The 9,964-nt window shown below is 36.5% G+C and overlaps 1 protein-coding gene across 1 annotated transcript; it reads left to right on the plus strand.

The window, feature by feature from the left end:
* The first annotated feature begins 6,477 nt into the window (after window positions 1–6,477).
* LOC103714550 (transcription factor EAT1-like) lies at window positions 6,478–8,641 on the plus strand. The gene is made up of 3 exons (XM_008801835.2): window positions 6,478–7,440; window positions 7,991–8,410; window positions 8,540–8,641. The coding sequence occupies exons 1-3, from the start codon at window positions 6,478–6,480 to the stop codon at window positions 8,639–8,641; spliced, it is 1,485 nt and encodes a 494-aa protein (XP_008800057.2).
* The last annotated feature ends 1,323 nt before the right edge of the window (window positions 8,642–9,964 follow it).

The raw sequence follows: 9,964 nt of genomic DNA on the forward strand, positions 1-9,964 counted from the left end.
TTATCACTTTTTTTTCTTATAACAAAAAGGGAACCTAGAGGCAATATAATTATCTAGCTCTGGATTTTTAAAAATATATTATCAAAGAATCGAATCCAAAATCTCTGATTGCTAAGTAGAGAAGTGTGACACTAGATCAAGCTTGAGTTGATATCTACCATGTATTGTCCTAACACCTAATCAACAATTATGCTGACTATTGCACTCAAAAGGCTATACTCATAGGGTTTTTTTTTTTTTTGCTAAGGCGGATGGATCATACCTGACGAGTATGGATACATCCAATAAAATCAAAAAATAAAATATTTCGAAGTGCCAGGGGCAACTTCCCATCTCCAGCCCATAAGGTACTACCGGAGTGATTGGCTACATAAGTAGCCACCCAGTTCGCAGCCCCATTAGCTTCACGGAATACGTGCTTGGCCTGGAAGGCCCCTCCAGCCCCACCATTGCCCAGATATCTTAGAGCAACAGGTGGGCACTACCATCAAATAACTCATAGGTTGGATCAAGCTAAAAAAAACTTAAATCAAGTTGTAAACTAATTATAATTTGTCCAAACTAAGTTTATAAAATCCAATCAAATAACAAAAACCTCAAATTGAAATTAACTATTTTAGATTATCAAACTTTGGTTTAGATTGTACCATCCATTGCCAATTGTCCCATCTTTGACCACTTTAGGCAGGGGCGGGGTTTGATTCGGCGAGCATCCCCTTTTGAAGCGGCTTAATTTATCTCAGACATAAAAGAAAAAAATACAAAAAATGCATGATAACTAAATTATTAAAAGAAAAAAAAAGCAAAAAAAAAAACTTAATTATTTTGGGCAACCTTGAGCTTGATGGCCAGTGTAAGTCTGAAGTTGTTGGCCCCATGTGGATTCAAGCTAATTCTGCTTAGGTTGCATGGAAGTAGACATGCACAAATGATTAATTTTGGTTTGAACAGGTTTCTAGGTGAGAGTTAGGAACTATAAGCCCTAAGAATAATAAAAAAAGGGGGGCAAAACTATTTTAGATTTAAGCATCAAGTCCTGAAAACTTAGTAACAGCACATAGAGGCACCAGATTTTGGACTGCATGATAACTTCCCATAAAGTTTCTCTCTTTACTCTGGATTGCAAACACATGAGCAAAGTTCTGGTCCACCTAGGAGGTCATGAACATCACATGTTTCAACAGCCACCCCATCCTCCCTCTTCACATTTTCTAAGACTATGTTACCTCAAAACACCCAAAACCAACAAGAGAATACCAAGCTACCTTCACATCCAAAATGCAAAACCTGTTTTTATTTACAACATAGTAGCAATCTTAAACTTATAGTAGGAATAAGGACCACCATATCTCCCTGCATATAACAGTATGAAATGCCCATTCTAGCAAAAAAAAAAAAAATATAATAGCTAAAGTGTACCAAAACATGCAAGCCACTGAAAACTACCTACATCTTTCAGGCCAAACATGTGTTCCGTAAAACTAATGGAGCTGCAGATTGGATAGTTACTTATGTAGCCAGTCACTCCGATAGTGCCTTATGGGCTAGTGATGGAAAGTTGCCCTTGGCACTCCGAGTTATTTTATTTTTTGATTTTATTGGGTGCATTCATACTCGTCGAGTATGATCCACCTGCCTTAGCAAAAAAAAAAAGAAAAAAGAAGACACCTACATGCCCTTATGCACCCTATAAATTATCTTGTATTTTTTCTTATAAAAAGAAAGGGGAACCCCCTTGTACTATAATTATCTTGCTCCATTTTTTTTTTAAATTACATATCACTAAGCGAAGAGGTGCAACCACGAGGTCAAGCCCCCAATTAAAAACCATCATGTATTGTTGTAACATCTTATTAACAATCATCCTAACATTGTTGATAATTACACTCATCTTATTAACAATCCTCCTAACATTGTTGATAATTACACTCAAACATAAATAAAAAGAAAAACCTTGAATCAACCTGTAGACTAATTATAATTTGTCCAAACCAAGTTTATAAAATTCAACCCAATAATGGGAAAGCTCATCTATTTTGGGTTTCCAAACTTTGGTTTGGATTGGACCACCCTTTCCCTTTTAGGCAAGGGGCAGGTCCGATTTTGCATGGTTCCTACTTAAACTAAGCTCATGTTCTAGGAGAGAGAGTGGGGAATACTCCTTTTCATTGTAATAAAAATTAGAAAAAAAAACCTTAAATATTTCAGGCAGCCTTGGGCTTGAAGGCCAGTACATGTCAGAAGTTGATAGGCCCATTTGGATCCAAGTTAATTCAATATTCATGTAACATGCACAAGCAATCCTTTTTTTTTGGAAAAAAAATATTTGCTGGGTTAATTTTGGTTTGAGCAAGATGCTAGGTGACAGATAAGAACCACAAAACCTAGAAATTTCCGTATAAATAATAAAATAAAGGGAAAAATTATTTTAGGTTTTAAGCATCAAGTCATGAAAACATGGTAATGCAAAGGCTAGAACAATATTTTGGACTACATGATAACTTTGTATATAGTTTCTCTCTAGCAAGCGGACTTCTTGCAGACTGTCTTTGGAGGAGACCACCTATCCCCACCTCAGCCAGTTGATTCAGCTCGATTTTTGCGGACTTGGTCATCTGAGTTGCGCTCCAACCTTGGTCCAAATCTAGCGGCAACAAGACCCAAATTGGCTTCAAATCTTTCATTTGGACTAATGTTCAACCAATCACTTAAGAGTCAAATTGGTTTTTATTTCATATCAAGTCTATGTTTAGATTGGATCCAAATTGAAATGATCTTGCAGATCAAGTTAGGTTTTTTTTGGGTTTGATCAATCCACTTGTAGATCAGGTCATATATATTTTAAAACCCATGCTTGATATATAAATCAAGTTTGGATCAACCTGATTGACTTGCACCCATAACTATGATGTTATTGTATATTAAAATCCTGTTAGGCAAGTTTTAGGAGGATGCTATATGATGTATAATTTTGACCTCATCAACCAAATAAAGTGTCAAAGTGGATGGTCATGATTAAATTACTAACTACCAAAAAGAAAGAGTAGAACAAATGATTATCTACTAATCAGTTGAGATGGAGAATTTTATTATCAACCAATATCACTTGTTTCCTTTGCTTCGTCCATCACTCGTTCCCTCACCTACACCTTAGAAGTCATTCACTCCTTTTCTAATCCATAGATGCACTTGCACTTCATATGTTCAACTTCTCTTAGCTCACTCGGACTTTCGAGTGCTATTACTGGTATATATTGGTCACATTTACTCTTTATTATATTCATTAACTAATGAATTGGGTGGATTTTGCATTGTGGAGGGATAGTAATAATAGAAATGAATCAAAATAATAAATATAATGACTAAGAAATCAAGATAATAGCTGGGTTAATTAAATAAATAACCAACTGTTTGGCCTGAAGGAATCATAACAACTGAAAATAAGTCAAAATAACAAACATAAAATTTAGCTTAGCTTTGGTACCATATTAATTAACTAATTGACACAAAATCTTAATCTCTTAGGTAAAGGGTCAATAATATATATAAAACTTTAAACAAACCCTTGCATTTGCTATTGATTTATGAAACTAAGAAGCCCATTAGCAAAGTAGCTAGTTATGGCATAATTGCTTGAACCTTTAGCCCTCACAAGTTTACATTTTAATGTGCATGCACTTTCATCAAATGCTTTATGGAAGAACACACATTATACTAGCTAGTAGTTTGTTTGTTTTGCAAGTTCCAGTCACTCAACCATTTTAGTTAGATGAAAATCCCTACTAGCAACTGTTAATCAAAGAAGATCATTATGTGGTTAATGAAATCACCATGTTAATGATAAAACTACTTGGCACTATCATAACAATGGAACAATTGAGACCAAGGGACAAGTAAGAGACAACCACCTTGCCTCCTACAAATCATTCACTTTGTTTTCTCCAACATGTCTCAACTTACAAGAAATGTGGTTTGTGGCTTTGAGCACATTTGTAGAGCCCAGGACATCTTTCCATCTAAAGGTCATGATCACAGCTTCATTAAGAAGCATCAAAAAACTATATTGAGAGACCTTTTACAATACTATATATCAATGTGTGCGTGTCATGTGGGTGAAAAGATAGTAGTGACGGTTATGAACAATACTGCTAAAGATAACAATGATATACTCATCTGTTGGTTATGAACAATTCTAAAATAAAGATTTCTCCCAAAATTCCTTGTCTCCACAAAAAATCTTACCCTAATTCTTTTCAATAATGCTGTTGGAAGATAAGGCACCAAATTAAAGAGGTTTGAACTTCCAAGCATGAGAGTTTTTTGTTGTCCAAATTGAAAATAAGGCTTGCTAGGGCTAGTAGAAAGATGCCACACAGTATTATTCTCAGAAAGTGGATCATGTAACAATTCTTTGTCTCCCAACATTGGTTGCTTGGCCTTCTAGAATGAGGCAAGCCAATTAGGCTAACTTTGTACTCCTGCCAAAAGGCCAGATTGCAAGTTTATGAAACCATGGGCGAGCAAGATAGTATAACTTTACACGTATAGGTTTAGCAACCATTTTAGCAACTAACAACACAATATTGTACGTATCCATATATGTCATGCTTTCTCACTATTCTAAGATCAATGCATCTCCGAATTTAGTTTCCCTCTCATCGGAATTAAGTATTCTTATCTTTTACTTATGAAGCTTAAATTGCATTTTCTTATGAGGTATTAGGTGGTTATACATTATTTTAGTTCTTTGTCATTGTTAGATATATACATTAATGGTTATGAGAAGAGTAAGGTGAGAGGCATGGCTTGCGTTTCCCAACTTCCCATGGGAGGAATAACAGCAAAGATGCCAAGTAAAAAGAGTGTGGGTTTGGAGTGTTTTCCTATGTGGTTGGTAATAACCATGTGATATTCCCTCACTTTGACCTAAGGTTCAATGGCAAATGGATGAGATTGGAAATTGTATTAAGAAAGTTTTAGTAATAGCATCCTTAAGCTTAAATAATTTTTCCCTCTCACCTGCTTTTTGTGACAGCCTTCTAATTATCCAAAACAAGTCCAAGTGGTTACTAATTGCCCCCATATTTGTTCATTATAATTCTCATTTTCTCCACCATGGAGTAGAAACTAACTCATGAGGTTAGTTTGGGTTATCCATTTGCATGCGCATGATCAATATTTGTGGGCCTGACCAAGGTTTTGGTACTCTGTGGAACAATGTTCACAATTTTTGAGAGAATTATCATAATACCCTCCGAATTTGAAACAAAACAAAGCCAAACTTAAAGACTTGCCTTCTAAATTTACAATTAAGTAAAAGCCACTGTTGTACAAAATAATAAATTGGCAATTGTAACATGGTGTTATATTTGCGTTTATTAGTTTTATTTGTTTTTAATATGCTAAAATGTTCTCTGAAACTATTCTATTTGGTTTGCATTATTAAGTCATTCCAATATTTGCGTAATTCTAATTTAACTTTGTGCTGGTTCAGCACAATTTAAAACCTTAGAGCAAATGTTATAGCAAAACTCAAAGTTAATTGCATAAATGAAATTCTATGTTATGAAAGAGGCTTAAGCGAACAATTAGGCTAACCGAAAAAAAATATTCACTTCAAAAATAGGGGTGCTTACTGCACCATAAAAAAGTGGTGCTAAATATACGTAAAAATGTAGGTGAAGGGCCATTACATGGTGCAAACTGCAACTTTCATCGAGCAACACCTAAATATTAGTACATGATCTACATGGCTACAGTTAGGATATGCAATGCACAATAACTTTCTTACCTATACTTCTAGGCACAACCACAAATATATTAAAGATTGTATAATTGTGGAATACATATATATATGTATGTATGTATGTATGTAAATTGAAGATATTTTGGTAATTAAGGGGCAATGTAAATTGTTGTGTGATTTGGTGATTAATATATGAAATCCGGGTGGTTGAGAAGGCCACCTTTCTTAAAGAGCAATGATAAAAGGAGAAAGAAGATATAAGAGAGTTTTGTGGGATGAAAAGAAACACAAGCGCTGCCAGGAATCCTATTCATCCCACTCACCATTAACAACTTCCATACGGCAAAGAAAATTGTGAGATTGCCTTCTCTGAACTCCCACCTTCCTCTTTCTTTCAGAGCCTATCCAGGAAGCAATACAAGAAGGAAAGCCCAACATCACTCACCATCACCTTCATCTTATTCTAAACCATTCCTCCTTCTCCCTTCCCACTGAGCCATCCAGTATTTGTCTCATGCTTTTGTGTTTACTTGCCTTTCTTAGCATCTTGGTCCTGTCATACAGCTTTGTGAAATGTACGTTAACATCTTTAGAACTAATTTGTTTTTATGTTTGTTTTATTTTGCATCTTGAGATGGTTGTTTGGCTACAATTTTAGTCTGTTTTTAACTAATGCAGATAAAGACCTATTGAACACAAAAAGAGGTCTCATTCCCATAAAGCTAGCGAAGATGTTCGACGAAAATAGCTACCTTGATCCACGCCATGATCCTAATCCTTTGCCAGCAACTTTGGTTGATAGCCCATCCCTAGCTCCCATATATAATAACAGCAATAGCAACAGCAACAACAATATCAACAACAACCTAGAAGACAATATTAGAATCTCCAACTTCTCTCTTGAGGACCTTTCCAACCCTAACAATCTCCCTTCAGATGAGACAGCCATCATTATGGGTCTCGACCACCTGCAGCACCAGCTTGGCTTCGACCTCGAGCAAGAGCTCCATAGCCATATGATTCAAGACACACCACCAATGGGGAGCACCAATATCTGGGACTCAACCATGCAGGCCATCCAAGACTCCACCATCCACCACCAACAAAACTATGAAGACCAGCAACAGCGTATTGCGGCGCAACAAAGTCTCCAAAGCTACGATGCCACACTGTACCCCGATCCACAATCACACATAGTTGCTCCTGACCTTCTCAACCTTCTAAAATTGCCGACCGTAGCTCCGGTGTTTCCATCGACCACCTCCATTTCCTTTAGCAACCCAAGCTTAAACCCTGGGAACATTCCATTGGATGTTTATAGTGAGCTCCCCGGGGCAGCTGTACCTGACAATGGGCCATTGCTTTATGACTCATCTCTACATTTGGGCTACCCAGCTCCTCAACCTCACTTGCTGAGAGACTTGTTCCATTCATTGCCACAAAATTATGGGCTATTCTGTGGGGTGGATGAGAGAGAGGCAATGGTAGGAGTTGGAGGAGGAATAGGAGGAGGGCATGTTTTCCAAGATATGGACGAGAGGCAGTTTGATAGTGCAGTGTTGGACTATAGGAGGGAGATGGGAGGGTTGGGTAAAGGGGGGGTGAAACCCAGTTTTGCCACTGAGAGGCAAAGAAGGGAGCAGTTGAACGAGAAGTACCAGGCTCTCAGGTTGCTAGTTCCAAACCCTACCAAGGTACAAGCTCTCTCTCTCTCTCTCTCCATCCCTATGTGGGTGTGTCTGTGTGCATTGATTGATTTCCTACGAAGTTCTAATTTTGTTCTCTTAGTAGTACTCATCTAAACCTATGGAGAAATCTAGTACACCATCAATCTTTTCCTTGTTTGTGAGGATTTACATGCTATTTAAAGTGTGCCTAAGTAGGTGAAACAGACGCATGCATCCCTCTCTTGTTACTGATTTCATTGAATTTAGCTAGGAATTTTTGTACAATCTATGGTGGTTTTGATGTGTTCTCCTTGCAAGGTAAGCTAAAGAACCAATAAAAACACAGTAAAATTATCCTCTTGTCGCTTTTTCTAATATTACTCCAAAATTGTCCGCCCACTCCCACCAAGCTTGCACATGTATTAATTCAGACAAAAAACAAACTTTTATTTAAAGTAGACAATCATTCTTCTTTGATCTCTATTCAATAATGTTGATCTTGATAATATAAACTCCTTATCTTTGTTCTCCTGTTATACTTACGTAGTTGAATTAACGCTTGCACTTCTGTTTAAAGTCTGATAGAGCATCCATTGTGGGAGATGCGATCGAGTACATCAAGGAGCTCCTACGGACGGTTGAAGAGCTGAAACTACTAGTCGGGAAGAAGAGACATGGGAGGGAGAGGATAAAGATGATGAAAATGGAAGATGAGGGCACCGCCGACATGGAGAGTTCCTCTATGAGGCCTCTTAGAGATGACAATGATCACCCATTCAATGGGGCCTTAAGGAGTTCATGGCTTCAGCGAAGGTCCAAGGAGAGTATCGTTGATGTTCGTATCATTGATGATGAGGTGTACATTAAGCTAATTCAAAAGAAGAAGGCCAATTGCTTGCTTTATATCGCAGAAGTCCTTGACGAGCTTCAGCTTGAACTTATCCATGCTTCTGGTGGAAACATAGGAGATCACTACAGCTTCATATTCAATACAAAGGTCATAAATATTTTCTTTTCCTTTTTAACAACACAAGATCATAATAATTTTCATCTTCAACTATATCAAAGTCCTTTCAGAGTCAATATACACTTGTGCGCTATTTCTTTTTCTCCATTTGCTATGCAGATTTGTGAAGGCTCTTCAACGTATGCTGGTGCAATAGCCAAGAAGGTCCTTGAAGTAGTGGATAGACAGCAACCAGTGCTAACGCTCCCTGCTAGCTTTTAGGGATTGAGTGAGATATGGCTTTGAAGCAAGGTTCCTCTGTGGATCTCCTTATTTGTTACCTCTGAGAATTAACGAGTGGCATGATAGCTCAGTGGAGGACAAAAGTCCATCCATGAGAGGTAGTTATTAGCTAGAGTCATTTCAATGGCAACCCAATCATGTTTTTCTAAGATTCCATAGTACTAACTATTTTCATCATAAATAATATAACTTTCAATATTTGAGACTTTTAATATTACATATTGGGATTATTTAGTTTACGACAAAAAAAAGTTGAAGTACACATTTTATAGGATTTGGATCAAATGATTTTGTCTTATAAAGCATGGGATACACATGCATTCAAACTTGGGTTGAAATAGAATATAATCAATACTTATATTTAGCTTGAAAAATAATAAGATAGGTTTGAACTCTTAATTCAGGTTTGGGCCTATGTTTTCAATCTGACAAAGAAAGTGTTTGGTCAGATGAAGCTTTCTCCCTCTTTGTCATGAGAATTTTGAGAACAAGCAAGGGCAGTAGATGAATATGTAAATCCGTAGACACAGTGAATGGCTAAGTTTCTAAAAGATTCTTTCCATCACAGGCCACAGACTTTTCTTCATTATTAGTGATTTGTTCTGTTTTATTCCATCATGATGAGTTAAAGCTAATGTCACAATATACAAATAAATGAGTTGCGTTATCTGTGTTCTCTGATACAGCTTACATACTCTATTCTAATTTCTAACAAGTAGTATTTGCATTATTATTAAGTGAATGTATCTTCAATCCTTATGAAAGAATGATCACATATGCTACTCGTTTCAATTTTAGAAGATCCACAAAACTTTTTTTTTTTTTGAAAAGAATTGTGCAAGAGCTCTTTCCAATTTTATTAGGAAAGAAGAAACAAAACAACAGTTATCCAAAACTAACTGAAATTGGACCATTACATCAGAAAGAAATCATAACTCAGAATTCATATTTTTCATAAAGAGGAATACATATTTTTCGTATGAGAACATTAAAGGACAAACATACATGGTTCATTTCTCAATCAACAAGTTCATAGTTAAAATGCACATGAGAAATTAGTCATCATGTTTTCCTTGAGAACTAGGATTGCTGGAAACCTAGTCTAATATTGGACTGATGGCAGATCAAACCCGTATCTTTACCAACTCTGCCAGTTCGCACCCTTGTGTGTCATTAATTATCATATCTTCAAACAAAATTAGATACATACTAGAGCTATGGCTTTTTAGGGACAATCCTTATGCTTCTGTAACAACCGAGGACCTCACCTAAAAAAGCTAGTCGGAAGATATTCTTTGGATT

The sequence above is a fragment of the Phoenix dactylifera genome, chromosome 2, assembly GCF_009389715.1.
Source record: "Phoenix dactylifera cultivar Barhee BC4 chromosome 2, palm_55x_up_171113_PBpolish2nd_filt_p, whole genome shotgun sequence".
NCBI lineage: Eukaryota > Viridiplantae > Streptophyta > Magnoliopsida > Arecales > Arecaceae > Phoenix > Phoenix dactylifera.

Bases quoted from the DNA above. Each gene is read 5' to 3' on its own strand.
- LOC103714550 (XM_008801835.2), top strand. From the start codon at position 6,478: ATGTTCGACGAAAATAGCTACCTTGATCCACGCCATGATCCTAATCCT. The intron at 7,441-7,990 runs GTACAAGCTCTC...TTCTGTTTAAAG, and splicing joins TAGTTCCAAACCCTACCAAG to TCTGATAGAGCATCCATTGT. The intron at 8,411-8,539 runs GTCATAAATATT...TTTGCTATGCAG, and splicing joins GCTTCATATTCAATACAAAG to ATTTGTGAAGGCTCTTCAAC.